General features: G+C 44.7%; 1 protein-coding gene across 1 annotated transcript in view; it reads left to right on the forward strand.

The window, feature by feature from the left end:
• Positions 1 to 11,791: 11,791 nt before the first annotated feature.
• The window catches only part of vps16 (VPS16 core subunit of CORVET and HOPS complexes), a 59,465-nt gene continuing 51,700 nt past the window's right edge, over positions 11,792 to 19,556 (forward strand). The window contains exons 1-3 of the mRNA XM_080198466.1: positions 11,792 to 11,932; positions 16,444 to 16,529; positions 16,658 to 16,755. Of these exons, the coding sequence (XP_080054592.1) occupies positions 11,883 to 11,932; positions 16,444 to 16,529; positions 16,658 to 16,755 (234 nt within the window). The 5' untranslated portion in view covers positions 11,792 to 11,882. The remainder of the gene's footprint in view (positions 11,933 to 16,443; positions 16,530 to 16,657; positions 16,756 to 19,556) is intronic.

Below are 19,556 nucleotides of genomic sequence, written 5' to 3' on the forward strand. Positions count from 1 at the left end.
TCCATCCATGTTTTGGGCGTACTTACCAGAACGGATCACTGTCACTCAACGTGAGTACTCTGATAAGTAAGGGTCGTGTCTATTCCCGCCTGAGGGGCTGGCAGCATAGTGTTGAGCAGGCCATTGTGCATGACTGATTGATCAGTGCAGAGATTGCCGCGAGAACATTGGCCCCACTCATTGCTGGTCTCCTGACTGCTGGCCTTCGGCAGAACACCCCACTCCGCCCCATTGTCAGCCTTTCAGACCGCCATGAAATTGACTGTGAAATTGTTATTTCCATAAGATAATCAGTTTGGCGCAGAGCTGATTGTGCTGAAAAAAAGAGTTTGGGAGACTCATGACTGGCATACCTCGCTAAAGACCCCTCTCTGGTGCCCCCGGCCTGCCAAGCTGCTCAAGCAGCTCAGGGCGTGAGAAGAATCCCAGCCATTACATTGCCCCTATCTCCCAACATCCAAATTGTTGATACAGATGAACAGCTGAGTCCCAGGCACTGAACCTTGTGGTATCCCAGAAGTCACAGCCTACCAATTCTTAAATGACCTGTTTATTCCTGCTTTGTCTATTGTTCATGAACCAATTCTCAATCCATGAGAGTATATTGCCTCCATTCCATCTGTGCCATAATATGTCTATAGTTTCTATTCTATCCCATTTTCCTTCAGGAAAGAGGTACAAAAGTCTGAGGTCACGTACCAAACAACTCAAGGACAGCTTCTTCTCTGCTGCTGTCACACTTTTGAATGGATTTACCTTGCATTAAGTTGATCTTTCTTTACACCCTAGCTATGACTGTAACACTACATTCTGCACTCTCGTTTCCTTCTCTGTGAACAGTCTATTTTGTCTGTATAGTGTGCCAGAGCAATACTTCTCACTATATTAATACATGACAATAATAACTCAAATTAGAAATCAAAATGTCGTAGGAAAATTGCTTAAATCTATTATCAAGGAAGTTATAGCGGGCACTAGAAAATCTTAATGCAGTCAGACAGAGTTGACATAGTTTTGTGAAAGGGGAATCAATTTTGACTAATTTATTGCCATTCTATGAGGAAGTAACATCCATTGTGGAAAAAATAAGAATTAATTGTCTGGGGGGTGGCGGGGAGAATAGCATTAGCATGGATAGAGGATTGGTTAGCTGACAGGGAATAAATGGATAATTTGCGGGTTGGCAAGATGTGACAAGTAGAGTGACAGAGATCAATTCTGAAGTCCCAACTAATTATAATTTATCAGTTTTCTGGATGAAGGGACATAGATCAGTTAAGTCACTGGGCAACAATTTGGCAGATGAACTATAATGTGGGAAAATGTTAAAGTATCCACTTTATCACAAAAGAAAGAGAATCAGCATGTTTTTAAATGGACAGAGATTACAGAACTCTGAGGTACAGAGGGATCTGGGTCTTGAATCACGAAAAGTTAGTATGCAGGTACAACCAGTGATTAGGAAGGGAAATGAAATGTTCTCATTTCTTGCAAGGAGAATGGAATATAAAAGTAAGGATATTTTGCGACATACACAAGGTGTTGGTGAGATCACATTTGGAGAACAGGATACAATTTTGGTCAACTTATTTAAGAAAGGATATAATTGTTTTAGAAGCAGTTCAGGGAAGGTTCACTCAACTGATAACTGAGATAGCAGGGATTATCTTATGAGGAAAGGTTCAATATATTGAAAGCAATATGATCCTGTGGAGGCTTGACAGAGTAAATGCTGAAAAGATGTTGCCATTTGTAGGAGGGACTAGATTTAGGGGATGAAGTTTAAAAATAAGGAGTCTTCAATTTAAGATGGAGATTAGAAGAATTGTTTTCTCTCGTGAATCTTTGGAACTCTTTCTGGAGGCGGGACAGGATGATTGAATATTTTTAAGGTAGAGATAGATTCTTGACTGAGAAGAAAGCCAAAGGTTATCCAGATGGGTGGAATGTGAAGTTGGGGCAACAGTCAGATCAACTGTATTATTGAATAGCAGAGCAGGCTCTAGGGCTAAATGACCAAATCCCGCACCTAAATCATGTATCCGTATGATCCTTGTGCAACTCAATAATGATGTGGATATGCCGGCATTGGACTGGGGTAAACACAGTAAAAAGTCTGACAACACCAGGTTTAAGTCCAACCGATTTGTTTGATAGTAAACTCACTAGCTTTCGAGGTTACCCCCTTCGTCAGGTGAATGGAGAGTTCTGGCCTCAGACAGAGCATATAAAGCACAGACAGTTTACAGATTACTGATTAGAATGCGAATCTTTACACCTAACCTGCTGTTCAAGTCTCAAAGTGGCTAACAATGTGAGTGGAAGGAGCACTGATCACAGGTTAAAGAGATGTGTATTGTCTCTAGACAGTACAGTAAGTGAGGTTTTACAAACCCAGGCAAGTCACAGGGGTTACAGATAGTGCGACATGAACCCAAGATCCCTGTGGAGACCATCCTCATGCCTGTGGAACTTGGCTATCAGTCTCTGCTCAGCGACTCTGCGCTGTCGTGTGTCGTGAAGGCTGCTTGGAGAACGCTTACCCGAAGGTCAGAGGCTGAATGCCCGTGACCACTGAAGTGTTCGCCAACAGGAAGGGAACAGTCTTGCCTGGTGATTGTCGAGCGATGTTCATTCATCCGTTGTTGTAGCGTCTGCATGGTCTCCCCAATGTACCATGCTTCGGGACATCCTTTCTTGCAACGTATCAGGTAGACAATGTTGGCCGAGTTGCAAGAGTATTTACCATGTAGCTGGTGGATGGTGTTCTCACGTGTGATGATGGTATCCATGTCGATGATCCGGCATGTCTTGCAGAGGTTGCTGTGGCAGGGTTGTGTGGTATTGTGGTCACTGTTCTCCTGAAGGCTGGGTAGTATGCTGCGAACAATGGTCTGTTTGAGGTTGCGTGGTTGTCTGAAGGCAAGAAGTGACGAACATCTCGCCAGGGCCATCCCCACACCCCCACGTCTTGCCTTCAGACAACCATGCAACCTCAAACAGACCATTGTTCGCAGCATACTACCCAGCCTTCAGGAGAACAGTGACCACAATACCACACAACCCTGCCACAGCAACCTCTGCAAGACATGCCGGATCATCGACATGGATACCATCATCACACGTGAGAACACCATCCACCAGCTACATGGTAAATACTCTTGCAACTCGGCCAACATTGTCTACCTGATACGTTGCAAGAAAGGATGTCCCGAAGCATGGTACATTGGGGAGACCATGCAGACGCTACAACAACGGATGAATGAACATCGCTCGACAATCACCAGGCAAGACTGTTCCCTTCCTGTTGGCGAACACTTCAGTGGTCACGGGCATTCAGCCTCTGACCTTCGGGTAAGCATTCTTCAAGGCGGCCTTCACGACACACGACAGCGCAGAGTCGCTGAGCAGAGACTGATAGCCAAGTTCCGCACGCATGAGGATGGTCTCCACAGGGATCTTGGGTTCATGTCACACTTTCTGTAACCCCCGTGACTTGCCTGGGTTTGCAAAACCCCACTCACTGTGCTGTCTGGAGACAATACACATCTCTTTAACCTGTGATCAGTGCTCCTTCCACTCACATTGTCAGCCACTTTGAGACTTGAACAGCAGGTTAGGTGTAAAGATTCGCATTCTAATCAGTAATCTGTAAACTGTCTGTGCTTTATACGCTCTGTCTGAGGCCAGAACTCTCCATTCACCTGACGAAGGGGGGTAACCTCGAAAGCTAGTGAATTTACTGTCAAATAAATCGGTTGGACTTAAACCTGGTGTTGTCAGACTTTTTACTACTCAATAATCTCAGCTTGCCAACTTGAAAATATTCCTTTTAGCTCTACTCTTTGTTTCTTGTCCATTATGCTGATATATAACCGCCGATGCTTTAAGCAATTTTACAATTCAGAGGCATAAATCCTGAAACTAGACAGGTTTGGAAGAATGTGATGAATGCATCTGCAATTTCCTTATCTAATTGAGTTAATACCCTGGGTGGAAATCATCAAGTCCTAAAGATCTGTCCAATATCAGAACAATTAACCAAAAGTGAAAATGCAGGAACATCTCAGTTGGTCTGAGAGAAAAGAACTGATGTTTCGAATCCCGGTGATCCTTTGTCTGAACTATTATATTATTTTAACTTATTATTCAGCTGAGTTCTTCACCTTGATTTCTTTTTATTTGTGCCATTGATGTTCTCCCAACTGTGAAAATAGGTAAAAAGTACTCAATTAACATAAGAACATAAGAAATAGGAGCAGGAGTAGGCCATCTGGCCCTTCGAGCCTGCCCCGCCATTCAATAAGATCATGGCTGATCTGTCGTGGCTCAGTTCCACTTTCCCGCCCTCTCCCCATAACCCTTAATCCCCTCTCTTATCAAAAACCCATCAACCCGCTTCTTAAAAATATTTAGCGAGGCAGCCTCCACCACTTCAACGGGCAGAGAATTCCAGAGATTCACCACCCTTTGAGTGAAGAAGTTCCTCCTCAACTCCGTTCTGAACCGCCCCCCCTTTATCTTGAGGCTGTGCCCCCTAGTCCTACTGTCTTTTTTGAGCGGGAAGAGTCTTTCCACCTCTATCCTATCCATCCCATTCATCATCTTATACGTCTCAATGAGATCTCCCCTCATTCTTCTAAACTCTAACGAGTACAAGCCTAGTTTATTCAGCCTCTCCTCATAGCTCAACCCCCTCAACTCCGGTATCAGCCTAGTAAACCTCCTCTGCACTCCCTCCAAGGCCAAAATATCCTTGCGCAGGTGCGGCGCCCAAAACTGCACACAGTACTCCAGCTGCGGCCTCACCAATGCCCTATACAGCTGCAGCAAGACCTCCCTACTTTTATATTCAATCCCCCTCGCTATGAAGGCCAGCATCCCATTCGCCTTCCTGACCACCTGCTGCACCTGCAGGCTGGGTTTTTGCGACTCATGCACAAGGACCCCGAGGTCCCTCTGCACCGTCGCCTGCTGCAGTTTTTCGCCACGTAAGTAATAGTCCTTCCTACCATTCTTCCTACCAAAGTGGACCACCTCACACTTGCCAACATTAAATTCCATTTGCCATTTCCTGGCCCATTCGCCCAGCCTATCTAGATCCTTCTGCAGACTCTCCACACCCTCCACACAATTTGCCTTTCCCCCAATCTTGGTGTCATCAGCAAATTTCGACACCCTACACTCGGTTCCCTCCTCCAGATCATCTATATAAATGGTAAATAGCTGAGGCCCCAGCACCGACCCCTGGGGCACCCCACTAGTCACCAACCGCCAATCCGAATAGCACCCATTGACCCCCACTCTCTGCCTCCTATTTGACAACCAATCCTCTATCCACGCTAACACCCTACCCCCAACTCCATGTCCTCTGACCTTCTGCAGTAACCTCTTGTGAGGTACCTTATCAAACGCCTTCTGAAAATCCAGAAAGACCACATCCACCGGCTCTCCTCTATCCACCGCCCTAGACACATCCTCATAGAACTCCAGTAAATTTGTCAGACACGACTTCCCTTTAATGAAACCGTGTTGCGTCTGCCCTATCAAGCAATTCCCTTCAAGATGCCTCGCAATTTCCTCCTTAATGACGGATTCTAACATTTTACCTACCACAGACGTTAAACTAACCGGCCTGTAATTCCCCGCCTTTTGCCTGGCACCCTTCTTAAACAACGGCGTAACATTAGCCGTTTTCCAATCCTCCGGCACTTCCCCGGAATCCAGCGACGTCTGGAAAATAACCACCAAGGCATCCACTATCACCTCCGCCATTTCTTTCAGAACCCTCGGATGCATTCCATCCGGTCCTGGGGACTTGTCCACAATCAGCCCCTCCAGTCTGTCGCGCACCACCTCTCTAGTAACAGTAATGTCATTAAGACCCTCCAGTCCTACCACCTTTCCATCGCTAACACCCGGCAAATTATTCACGTCCTCCTCCGTGAAGACAGAAACAAAAAAGTTATTCAAGACCTTAGCCATATCCCCATCCCCTACCACTAGGTCCCCTTTCTCATCCGCTAAGGGACCAACGTTCACCCTAGCCAGCCTCTTCCTTTTCAAGTACGCCTATTCCCCAAAGCATGGTCTGGAGCCTTTTATGCACAGTGCTGGATCTGCAAATCAGCTTACTAAAAAATCTGCTCTTGAAGCATGCATGGAGAGGACAAAAGGGGAATATTAAAAATATACGAGCAGGAGTAGGCAATTCAGCCTCTCAAGCTTCCTTCGCTATTCAATATGATCACAGCCAATCTCACCTCGGCCTCATAAAGTCATAGGGTTTACAGCATGCAAACAGGCCCTTCGGCCCAACTTGTCCATGCCACCTTTTTTTTTAAACACCCAAGCTAATTCCAATTGCCTGGATTTGGCCCAATCCCTCTATACCCATCTTATCCATGTAACTATCTAAATGCTTTTTAAAAGACAAAATAGTACCCGCCTCTACTACTACCACTGGCAGATTGTTCCAGACACTCACCACCCTCTGTGTGAAAAAATTGCCCCTTTGGAAACTTTTGTATCTCCAAAATCCTGTGAGATTTAACCTTATGCAACAACCTACCATGTGGTACCTTGTTAAAGGCCTTGCTAAAGTCCATGTAGACAACATCAACTGCACTGCCCTCATCTACCTTCTTGATTACCCTTTCAAAAAATTCAATCAAATTTGAGAGACATGATTTTCCACTCACAAAGCCATGCTGACTGTCCCTAATCAGTCCTTGCGTCTCTAAATGCCTGTACATCCTGTCTCTCAAAATACCTTCCAACAACTTACCCACCACAGATGTGAGGCTCACTAGCCTATAGTTCCCAGGCTTTTCCCTGTAGCCCTTTTTAAACAAAGGCACAACATTTGTCACTCTCCAATCTTCAGGCACCTCACCTGTGACTATCGATGATTCAAATATCTAGGGGACCCGCAATTTCCTCCTTAGTCTCCCATAATGTCCTGGGATACATTTCATCAGGTCCTGGGATTTATTTATCTTGATGTGCTTTAAGACTTCCAGCACTTCCTTCTCTGTAATATGTACACACCTCAAGAATCATTATTTATTTCCCCAAGTTCCCTAACATCCATGCTTTTCTCAATAGTAAATACTGATGAATTACTGCATACACTGTCTTCCTGCCTGCTCACCATAACCCTTCACCCCGCTATCTATCTCCTTAAATTTGTTTAGTATTGCAGTGTTCATTACACTCTGCATAGAGAATTCCATAGAATCACAATCGTTTAAGTGAAGTAATCCCTCAGCTTAAAACTATGGCCTCCTGTTCTAGAATGATAAACAAGGGGAAACATTCGCTCAATGTCTACCCTTAAGCATCTAATATTCCTCCAACGAGTATATGCCTAAACTGCTCAATCTCTCTTCGTAAGACAAGTCCTTCATGCTCTGCATTCCAGAGTACTCAAGGAAGTGGCTCTAGAAGTGGTGATAATTTTCCAGCATTCTATAGACTCTTGAAGAGTTCCAGTGTATTGGAGGGTAGCTAATCTAACCCCATTTTTTAAAAAATGAGGGAGAGAAAACCAGGAATTATAGACCGGTTAGCCTGACATCAGTAGTGGAGAAAATGCTGGAGTCAATTATTAAGGATGTAATAACTGAGCAGTGACAGGATCGGTCCAAGTCAGCATGGATTTACTAAAGGGGAATTATGCTTGACATATCTTTTGGAATTTTTTTAGGATGTGACCAGTAAAGTGGACAAGGGTGAACTAATGGACGTTATTTATATATCTGGACTTTCAAAAGGCTTCTGACAAGGTCCCACACAAGAAATTAGTGAGCAAAATTAAAGCTCATGGTATTGGGGGTAATGTATTGATGTGGATAGAGAACGAGTTGGAAAACAGGAAGCAGAGAGTGGGAATAAATGGGTCCTTTTCAGAGTGGCAGGCAGTGACTAGTGGGATACTGAAAGATTCAGTGCTGAAATCCCAACTATTCGTAATATACATTAATGATTTGGACAAAGGAATTGAATGCAGTGTCTCCAAATTTGCAGACAACACTAAGCTGGGTGGCAGTGTGGTGCTGTGCGGAGGATGCTAAGAGGCTGCAGGGTGACTTGGACAGGCTGGCTGAGTGGGGAAATACTTGCCAAATGCAATATGATGTGGATAAATGTGAGATTAACCACTTTAGTGGCAAAAACAGGAAGGAAGATTATTGTCAGAATGATGGCAGTTTAGGAAAGGGGAAGTAAAACGTGATCTGGGTGTTATGGTAGAACATAATGGCAGAATACAACAGGTGGTGAGGAAAGCTAATGGCATGCTGGCCTTCATAACAAGAGGATTTGAATACAGGACAAAGGATGTCTTGCTGCAGTTATACAGGGCCTTGGTGAGGGCACACCTTGAGTATTGTGTGCAGTTTTGGTCTCCTAGTCAGAGGAAGGACATTCTTGCCATTGAAAGAATCCAGCAAAGATTCACCAAACTGATTTCTGGAATGGCAGAACTGACATATGATGAGAAACTGGATCGATTGGGCTCGTACTCACTGGAATTTAGAAGAATCAAAGGGGATCTCATAGAAACATATGAAGTCCTGATGAGACTGGACATACTTAGATGTGAGAAGAATGTTCTTGAAGTTGGGAAGTCCAGAACTAGGGGTCACAGTTTAAGAATAAGGGGCACGCTATTCAGGACTGAGATGAGGAAGAACTTCTTCACCCAGAGAGCTGTGAAACTGTGGAATTCTCTCCCACAGAAAGCTGTTGGGGTCAGTTTGTTAGATACGTTCAAGAGGGAGTAGGATGTGGCCCTCGTGGCTAAAGGAATCAAGGGTACGGAGAGAAAGCGGGAGATACTGAAAGTGCATGATCAACCATGATGAGTTGAGTGGTGGTGCAGGCTCGAAGGGCCGAGTGGCCTACTCCTGCATTTTTTTTAATGTTTCATCTTGGGAATCAATCTAGTGAACTTTCTCTGAACTGCTGTTAATACATTTACATCCTTCAAGTAAGAGGACCAAAAGTGTGTACAGTGCTCCAGATGCAGCCTCATCAATGCCCTATAGAGTTGCAACAGCCCCTTCCTACTTTTGTATTGTATTCCATTAGCAATGAACGTCAAAATTCCACTTGTCTTCCTTATTACCTGCTGTACCTGCATACTAATTTTCTGTGATTCATGCATGAGGTCACCTAGATCCCTTGGCATCAAAGCATTTTGAAGATCCTCTACAACTTAGATAATGTTGCCTTTTTACTCCTCTGACCAAATTGGATAACTTCACACTTACCCGCATTAAATTCCACCTGCCAAATTTTAGCCCATTCACCCAACGTATTGATGTCCATTTGTAAATTTATTTCCTCATTGCAACTTGCTTTCTCACCAGTGTTAGTGTCATCTTCAAATTTGGCTTTAGTACATTCTATCCAAGTCATTAATATAGATTATAAATAGTTGGGATCCAAGGACCAAACCCTGTGGCACGCCACTAGTTACAGCTTCCCAACCAGAAAAAGACTCATTTATTTCCACTCTTTGCTTTTTGTTGGTTAGTTAATTCTCTGTTCAAGCTAAAATATTATCCCCAAAATCATGGAATCTTATCTCATGTATTCACCTTACCAAATGCCTTCTGAAAGTCCAGATCCGTTACATCTACAGGACCTCTATTGTCCACTTTGCTTGTTATACCTTCAAAGAACTCTAGCAAATTTGTCAAACATGACCTGCCCTTCATAAAACCATGCTGACTCTGGTGGATTGCATTTTCAAATTCCAAATATCCTGTTACTACTTCGTTAATAATGGATTTCAACAATTTTCTAATTACAGGTGTTAAACTAACTGGTCGACAGTTGCCAACTTTCTACATTTTTCCCTTTTTGAGTGATGTTACATTAGCCATTTTCCAATCAACTGGAATCTTTCCAGAATCCAAGGAATTTTGGAATATTATAACCAATGTCTCCACTATCTCTGCTGCCATTTCCTTTAAGACCCTAAGATGTAGGTCATCAGGCCCTGGGGACTTGTTTACCTTCAATCCCAATAGTTGACTTGTTTTTTTTCCCCTAGTGATGTTAATTGTTTTAGGTTCTTCCTTTTTAACAACTTCTGCATTACCTATTCTATTAGGATGGTTCTGGTGTTGCCCATGAAAACCAAAGCGAAATATTGGTTTAGTGTCGCTATCATTTCAGTGTTCCCCATTATTTACTCCCTGGTCTCATTTTCTAAAGGGACCAATGTTGACTCCAGCTACTCTCTTCCTTTTTACATACTTATAGAATCTTTTGCTATCCATTTTTAATTTTTGCTCTAGGTTTCTTTCATAATTTACCTTTGCTTTATTACTTTTTTTAGTAACCGTTGTTGGTCTTTAAAAGTTTCCCAATCCTCTAGCCTGTCACTGACCTTTGCAATATGGGTTGCCTTTATCTCTTTGCTTAGCCACAAATACATTTTCTTCTGCCTACAATCTTTCTTACTCTCTGGGACATAATTGGGATGAATTGAATATCTCCTTAAATATTTGCCACTGTTCATTAACCTTTTAGTTGTTTTGCTCAGTCCACTAGGGCAAATCCACTCTCATGCCTATGTAATTATCTTGGTTTGACACCAGAATACAGGTGGACGACTCAATGTATTGCCCTCAAACTGAACTTGAAATTCAAGCATGCAATGATCCCTCTTCTGTAAAAGATCATTTACTGCAAGATAATTAACTCTGTTAAATAAAGAATCTCTAAATAAAAATGCAGTGAGATCCTTACATAGACTCATCCACTGCTACATTTGCAACTTCCCAGCCTTACAACTTTCTGATAATTCTCTATTCCTCCAATTCTAGCCTCTTGTTCATTCCCCCACTCTCTTTACTCCACCATGGGTCACCACACCTGTGTTGTCCTTACCCTCCGGAACTCCCTTCTCAAATAACTTCATCTCTCCACTTCCCTCTTATAAACTGTTGTTGGAATAAACCACTAGCCAAGATATAATCATCTCCTCTTAATATTTCCTTTGGCTTGGCATCCCTTTCCATGAGGTGCCTTGGATATATTTTCCAAATCAAAGGTCACGGAGTAATACAGCACGGAAACAGGACCTTCCACCCAACCGGTCTATTTCAAGCATAGTGCCCTCCCAGCTAGTTCCATATCTTTCAAACTCTTTCCCATCCATGAAATTATCCAAATGTTTTTTTAAATGTTGCTATTGTACTGGCTTCAACCGGATAGCACGGTGGCAAGCATTGCTGCCTCACAGCGCCAGGGACCTGGGTTCAATTCCAGGCTTGGGTCATTGTCTGTGCGGAGTCTCCCCATGTCAGCACGGGTTTCCTTCGGTGCTTTGGGTTTCCTCTCAGTCTGAAAGACGTGCTGGTTAGGTACATTGGCCATGCCGAATTCTCCCTCAGCGTACCCAAACTGGCGACGAGGGGATTTTCACAGTAACTTCATTGCAGTGTTAATGTAAACTTACTTGTGACACAAACACATAAACAACCACTTTCTTATTCCATACACACTCCACCCTCTGTGTGAAGAAGTTTGTGCCTTGGGTCCCTTTAAAATCTTTCAACTTAAACCTGTGCCCTCTAGTTTTCAGTTCCCCTTTCCCTTGGGGAAGGGAAAAAAGCTATATGTGTGTTTAAGCTTTCGATGTCCCCAAAATGTTATATAAATATAAATTATTGTGGGGAAATTGAAGCGGGTGAAATGATTTAATGTTTTGTTTTGAACATTAACAGCCTGTACTCCAGGCTGGGGCAGTGTCTGTCTGTCTGTGTGTGTGAGCAGCCTTGCCCAGTCAGGCGGTCGGAGCAGGCGCTCTCCGCTCTTGTCCGGGAGCCGCCGCCGGAGCCGCGGCTGAGGCCGGGGCCGCACTCATGGCGTTCGTGACGGCCAACTGGAACCCCCTGGGGGAGGTGTTTTACAGGTCAGTGCCGGTGTGCGCGGGAGGAAGGCCCCGGCCCCGGGTACACACACACACACACAGAGCCCCGGGCTCCGGGTTACAGCGCCCGCCTCAGGCCTGGGATCAATTCCGTGACTGAAGGCGGAGGCCGCAATCCAGGCCGGCCCCTTCACCCAGGACCCCCTCCCCGCGCTTCACCTCCCCCCCCCCCCCCGCGGCTTCCCCCCCCTCCCCCCCGCCCATTACCCCCCCCACCTCCCCTTTCACCCCCTTCAATCCCCACGTTCAACCTTTCTCAACCACCCCCCCCCTCCTTTTTCACTCACCCCCCCCTCTCCTTTTTCACTCACCCCCCCCTCTCCTTTTTCACTCACCCCCCCCTCTCCTTTTTCACTCACCCCCCCCTCCTTTTTCACTCACCCCCCCCTCCTTTTTCACTCACCCCCCCCTCCTTTTTCACTCACCCCCCCCTCCTTTTTCACTCACCCCCCCCTCCTTTTTCACTCACCCCCCCCTTCACCTCCTCTACAGCAGGCAACAGCTTCACCCTTGGGGCCCTGCAATGGCTCCTTGCCTGGCCAACGCTTCAACCCCTCCCCCCTCGCCCCCCTTTCTGGTAGCCTGTTTTAGGTCTCCTCAGGGACCCCACTCTACCCCTGCCCAGGCCCCACTTTACCCTTCTCCCTGAGACCCTGCTTTATCCCCCCCTGGATCCTGTGCCCGTGGGACCCTGCTTTGCCCCTCACCTATGCAGCTCCCCCCCCACCCTCTGGGGTCCCACTCCACCCTCCCCCCAGCTGCTTGTCCCCTGAGTTCAGAGTCCTGCTAGCCCATCCCCCCCACCTCCATAAAACCAGGGCACTACTGTACCCCATGAGCTGGGGGTTGGGTATGGGCTGCTTCAGCACCTCAGCCCAGAGTGAAGTTAGCCACGTTCTTCATTATGAGTTTGGTGGGGTTTAGTTGGTACATAGATGAATGCCAAGGCCAATTTGCACTTGAGATACTGCAAATAGGATGCTATAGACACTTGAGTTTTGGATGAGTTGCTGGCTCTGGTTTTCCCCTCCTTGTATTTTCTCTCTGTTTCTGATATGAACTTGCTTTCGAAGGAGGCTGTGCTGTCTTTCTATTTGGTTATCCTAGGCCAGCAATCTTGGCCAAGTTTCTCTCAGAAATTGAAATCACTATTAAAACTTGAGTAAAGGATCAAGAGTGCCCTTATAGTGTTTCCTATGACCATCGTGAGATTGCATCCCAGACTCAAACTCTTTATTAGGAGATTTGCTTTAGTAAGCAAGTGTTAGGTATTCTGGCTATGTGACCAGCCCAATACAGTTGTGACTGTCTCAGTATGGTGTGGATGCCTGGCATGCCTGTTCAAGTGAACAACTCAGTATCTGATATTCAGAAATTTTCAAAAACAGCCCAAGTGAAAGTGGTTGAAGTAATACAGAATCCAAGTCTCATGTATGTGGAACAGAGTGGGCAAGATTATTGCTCTGTAGACTTTAAGTTTGGAGAACAGACTTGCTCCTCTTTGTTCCCGGTTTGACGTTTGAAGCCAGTGACAAAGGCTACTGTTGCTTTGGCAACTCTTGCTTATCATCAATGTCATCTTTCTCATCATCAATATTCGTGCCATGACTAACCTTTTGAAGCATCTCATGATGATTGATGTTAGAGCCATCGGACGATAGTCATTGAGGCATGCTGCTTGGCTTTCCTTTAGTACTAGGATGATGGTCATCTTCTTGAAACAGATAGGGACCTCGGATTGTTGTAAAGAGACGTTGAGGATATCTGCAAGTCCCCCCACCAGCTGATCCGCCCAGGATCTGTGTACTTGTCTGGGTATCCCATCTGGGCCAATCACTTTCTGTGGGTTGACCTTTGAGAAGGCTGCTTTGACATCTGCAATGCTGAACTCAGATACAGGTTCATCCGAGGGCTGCTCTCGCTGACCTCTTGCTCAAAACGGGCGTAGAATGCATTGAGCTCATCAGGGAGGGGTGTGTTGGAGCGGGCGATTTTATGTGGCTTCATCTTGTAGCCTGTTATGTCTTGCAGACCTCGCCATAGTTGGCGGATGTCCGTGTGGCTAGTCTGGGACTCTATTTGGTCCAGTACTGTCTTTTAGCATCTTTGATGGATCTCTTTGGATCATATCTGGCTTTCTTCTATAGGTCATGATCATCTGCCTTGAATGCATCAAACCTAGACTTCAGCAAGCAGTGGATATTCCTATTTATCCATGTTTTCCAGTTGGGGAAACACGAGAATTTGCTTCTTTGGAACACAATCTTCTATACATTTACTAATGAAGTCAGTTATTGTAGTGACGTACTCGTTCAGGCTGGTCACAGAGTTTTTAAGTACTGACCAGTCCACTGACTCTAAGCAATCCCATAGGAGATGATCTGATTCCTCAGATGAACGTTGCACGACTTTCTTTGACAGATACTCCTGCTTTGGTTTTTGCTTGTAAGCTGGGAGCAGGAGCACAGCCTTGTGGTCTGATTTGCCAAAGTATGGTCGGGCGATTGAACAGTAGGCATGCTTGATAATTGTGTAGCATGATCTGGGATGTTTGGGCCTCTGATGGAACAGGAGTACGCAATTGAGCTTGACCTGATTGAAATCCCCAGTCACAATGAACAAGAGCTCAGGATGTTCATCTCAAGGCTATTTGTTGTGGTGTATATTTCATCCAGTGCAATCTTCACGTCCGCATGGGGTGGGATGTAAACTGCCGTCAGAATAATGGAGGTGAACTCCTGCGGAAGGTAGTAGGGGCAAGATTTTAGATTCAGATTCTGGTCATGGACTTGATATAGGGTTTTTCTGGTCTGTTACTTCAGCTTCCTCCAGGCTGCTCGTCAGACAGGTTTTTGCATACGTTGGAGAACAATTCCAAGATACACTGCGTGTCCAACTCTGAACCAGCAGCTTGTGAACATTTATCGACAAACAGAAAATAGCGAAGTATCTCCTTGGTGACCTTGGTCTTTGCTTGAAATCATCTTGGATCGATCAGCTTCCTGCCCATGCAGTGTCTAAGTGCAATGCCAGGATCACGATCATGGAAGGTATAGTGTAGAAACGCATGTTGAAGAATGTTGGCTCAAGCACGCAACCCTGTTTAACTCCACTAGTACTGGGAATGGGTAACATCATCTAGACGTGCACAAAAATGCCTCTGCTGAACAGTCAAACTATTGTGGTGAATGTCTCAGTGCAGCAGAATTTCTCTATTACTTTCCAAAGGTCCTCGTTGCTTACGTGTGAATGGTCTTGGTCAGGTCCATAAATGTGGTATTCATGTCTATGTTCTGTTCTTGGCCATAAGACATAGGGGCAGAATTAGGCCACTCAGCCCATCGAATCTGCTGTGCCATTCAATCATGGCTGATATTTTTCTCATCTTCATTCTCCTGTCTTTTCCACATAACCCCTGATCCCCTTATTAATCAAGAACCTATTTATCTCTGTCTTAAAGACACTCAATGACCCGGTCTCTAGAGCCTTCTGTGGCAAAGAGTTCCACAGATTCACCACTCTCTGGCTGAAAAAATTCCTCTTCATCTCTGTTTTAAAGGATTGTCCCTTTAGCCTGAGGTTGTACCCTCTGGATCTAATTTTTTTTAACCAGTGGAAACTTCCTCTCCACATCCCCTCTATCCAGGCCTCACTGTATCCTGTAAGTTTCAATAAGATCCCCTCTCATCCTTCTAAACTCCAATGAGGACAGATCCAGAGCCCTCATATGACAAGCTCTTCATTTCAGGGATCATTCTTGTGAACCTTCTCTGGACCCTTTCCAAGGCCAGCACGTCCTTCCTTATATACAGGGCCCAAAACTGCTCACAATGCTCCAAATGGGGTGTGACCAGAGTCTTGTACAGCTTCAGAAGTACATCCCTGCTCTTGTATTCTAGCCCTCTCAACATGAATGTTAACATTGCATTTGCCTTCCTAACTGCCAACTGAACCTGCATGTTAATCTTAAGAGATTCTTGAACAAGGATGCCCAAGTCCCTTTGTGTTTCTGATTTCCTAACCATTTCCCCATTTAGAAAATAGTCTATGCCTCCATTCTTCCTTCCAAGTGCTTAACCTCACACTTTTCCCACTGTATCTCATCTGCCACTTCTTTGCTTGCACTCCTAACCTGTCCACGTCCTTCTGCAGGTCCCCTGCTGCTTCAATTCTACCTGTCCATCTACATATCTTGGTATCACCTGCAAAATTAGCTTTCAGTTCTTCCTTCCAAATCATTAATGTATATTGTGGTATTTCGCTTGGAGCTGTCTAACTGCAAACACCAAATCTTTTCTGACCTGCAGAGTTTGGAGGATCCTTATAAGTAGCAAAAGAACTCCAGGGGACGATCAGTTAGTGAATAGCTACCATAAGTACAATACCCATACAGATTGAGGAAATTAACAGGTTGGCATCATCATGCCACTGGTATTTAAATGCTTGAAACTTAAGGTTTCTGTTTTAGTAATTGTACTTCTTTTTCTGTAAAGGAAATTTGACCTGTACTCTGAGTGGATGATAAAAGAAGACATCGGTAACTGTTTAATCGCAGTTGCACCATACGCTGGCCCAATTGGTAAGAAATTCTGTCGCTTATTTAATCTATTGTTTTTGTCACTTCTCTACTTTTGGAAGCACTATCTTGCTGGAAGCAAAGCTAGCTGTGACTGGTGGTAATGTGAAATGGTCATTAATCTGTTGCAGCTTTGATGATCAATGGATCACGCAAGGAAAAATCTCCAAGCTTACGACCTGTCATGGAAATCTACTCCTCATCCGGAAATCGAATAGTTTCCTTCCCAGTAAGCTTCACCTTTCTGTTATTTCTTGTTGTCCCAACTTGAAATACAATCTGGTTAAGGAATAATGTTAATACAATACTGTGGATACTGGAAATCTGAAATAAAATCACAAAATGTAAGGAATACTCAGGTTTGTGGAGAGAGAAAGAGTTAACGTTTCAGATCAAGGACCTTTCTTCAGAATGACAATAATTACTCACGTGACTAATCTATCCTGAAAAAGCCTTTTAAAAACAATATTATAGGACGATTTCAAAGATTTAATTGCAACATGAGAAAATGCCATATTGAAGTCGGAGTTGTTGTTCGATATCTTGTTAGCAGATTAATGGTCAATCCAGCCTACAGCAAGGGTGGTGAAAAACTTGATGATCTCTCAATTGGTCAGGAGCATTTACCTTCTCTCTCCACCCCCAACAACCACTCCACACACCCACCCAACTTATTAGGAAAGTTTATCTACTTTTATCTAGGTTAATTAATAGTATTTATAAAGACAAATAGCTAATGAATGTCATCACTGAATCAGGTACGACAAAACATTTATTGCTTGCCGAGATGGTCCTGTACCCCTGCTTTAATTTTCCTTTGGATTTGTAAAAATTCATTCATGAGATGTGGGTGTCACTGACTAGGCCAGTGTTTATTGCCCATCCCTAACTGCCCTTGAGAAGGTTGGTAGTGAGCTGCCTTCTTGAAATACTACAGTCCACATGATGTGTATACAACTTTAGTGTTCTTAGGGGGAGTGTTCCAGGAGTACCCTTGAAGGAACAGTGATGTTCAAGTCAGGATGGTGAGTGGCTTAGAGGGGAACTTCTGGATGCTGGGGTTCCTATGTGCCTGCTGCCCTTGTCCTTCTAGATGGTAGCAGTCATGGGTTTAGAAGACACTGTCTGCGGAGTTTTGGTGAGTTCAAACGATGCATCATATAGATGGGGCACACTGCCGCCACTGTGCATCAGTGGTGGAAGGAGTGAGTATTTGGGGATAGGGTGCCAGATGAAGCAGCCAGCTTGGCTTGGATGGTGCCTTGCTTCTTGATCAGCTTGTTGGAGCTGTACTCATCCAGGCAAGGGGAGAGTATTCAGATTTTTTTCTGACACTCCTGACTTGTAGGTGGTGGACAGGCTTTGGGCAGTCGGAGGACTCCCAGCATCTGTTCTACTCTTGTAGCCACAATATTATTATGGCTAGTCCAGTTCAGTTTTTGATTGATGGATGTTGACAGTGGGGGACTCAGCGATGGTAATGCCACTGAATGTCAGGGTAAGTTGATTAGATTCTTTCTTGTTGGAGATGGTTATTGCTTAGTATTTGTGTGGCATGACTGTTCCTTGCCACTTGTCAGCCCAGGTCTTCATATTGTTCCAGTCTTGCTACGTTTGGAAATGGACTTCTTCAGTACCTAAGTGTACAATGTTCAGCACCATTCACCAATCAGCAGTGCATATCCCCACTCCTGAGCTTATGATGGAAGGAAAATCATTGATGAAACAGCTGAAGATGGTTGGGCTCAGGAGATTACCCAGATGAACTCCTGCAGTGATGTCCTGGAGCTGAGATGATTGACCTCCAACAGCCACAACCACCTTCCTATGTGCTAAGTGTGACACCAACAAGTCAAAAGTTTTTTTATTCATTCGTGGGTCATGGGCATCACTGGCTGCCCAGCATTTATTGCCCATCCATTTTCCTGATTCATATTGGCTCTAGTTTTGCTTGGGCTGCTTGATGCCACACTTAGACAATTGCTGCCTTGATGTCAAGGGCAACTGCTGTCACCTCACCTCATCTCAAATTCAGTTATATTGTTCATGCCTGAATCAAGGCTGTAATGAGGTCAGGAGCTAAATGGCCCTGGCAGAAACCAAACTAGAGTCAATGAGTAGATTATTGCTAAGCAAGTGCCACTTGATAGTGCTGTTGGTGACCCTTTCCATCATTTTATTAATGAGCAGGAGTAGACTTATGGGGGTGATAATTAGCTAGGTTGGATTTGTCCTTTTTATGTACGGGACATACCTGAGCAATATCCAGGTAGATGCCAGTGTTGTAACTATACTGGAACAGCTTGACTGAGGGGGGTGGTGGTGTGGTAAGTCTGGAGCACTGGTCATCAGTACTATTGCCAGATTATTATCAGAGCCTGTAGACTTTGCGGTCTCCAGTGCCTTCAGCCATTTCTTGATATCATTAGAGTAAATCACATTGGCTGAAGACTGGTGTCACTGAAGCTGGGGCCCTCTGGAGAGGGCTGAGATGGATCATCAACTTGGCACTTCTGGCTGAAGATTGTTGTCTTATCTTTTGCGTTGATGTGCTGAGTTCCCCCATCATTGAGGATGGGGACATTTATGGAGCCTCCTCCTTCAGTGAGTCGTTTAATTATCCACTGCCAATCCTGACAGGATGTGGCAGGTCTGCAGAGCTTAGATTCGTTTGTTGTGGAATTGGTTAACTCTGTCTGCCGCTTGTTGCTTATTGTGGTTTGGCGCACACAGTCCTTCACCAGATTCACACCTCGTTTTTAGGCACTCTTGGTGTTGTTTCTGACATGCCTTCCTGCGCTCTTCATTGAATCAGGGTTGATCTCCTAGCTTGATGGTAATGGTAGAGTGAGAGACATGCTGGGCCGTGAGGTTACAGATTGTGCTTGAACACAATTCTGCTGCGCCTGATGGGCCATAGTGCCTCATTTTCTGTCTAGTCTTGAGTCGATAGATCTGTGAGAAGACTATGCTATTTAGCACAGTGGTAGTGCCACACAACACAATGGATGCTATTCTCATCATGAAGAC

This window comes from Carcharhinus amblyrhynchos, chromosome 11 (assembly GCF_965287045.1).
Source record: "Carcharhinus amblyrhynchos chromosome 11, sCarAmb.v2.hapA, whole genome shotgun sequence".
Taxonomy (NCBI): domain Eukaryota; kingdom Metazoa; phylum Chordata; class Chondrichthyes; order Carcharhiniformes; family Carcharhinidae; genus Carcharhinus; species Carcharhinus amblyrhynchos.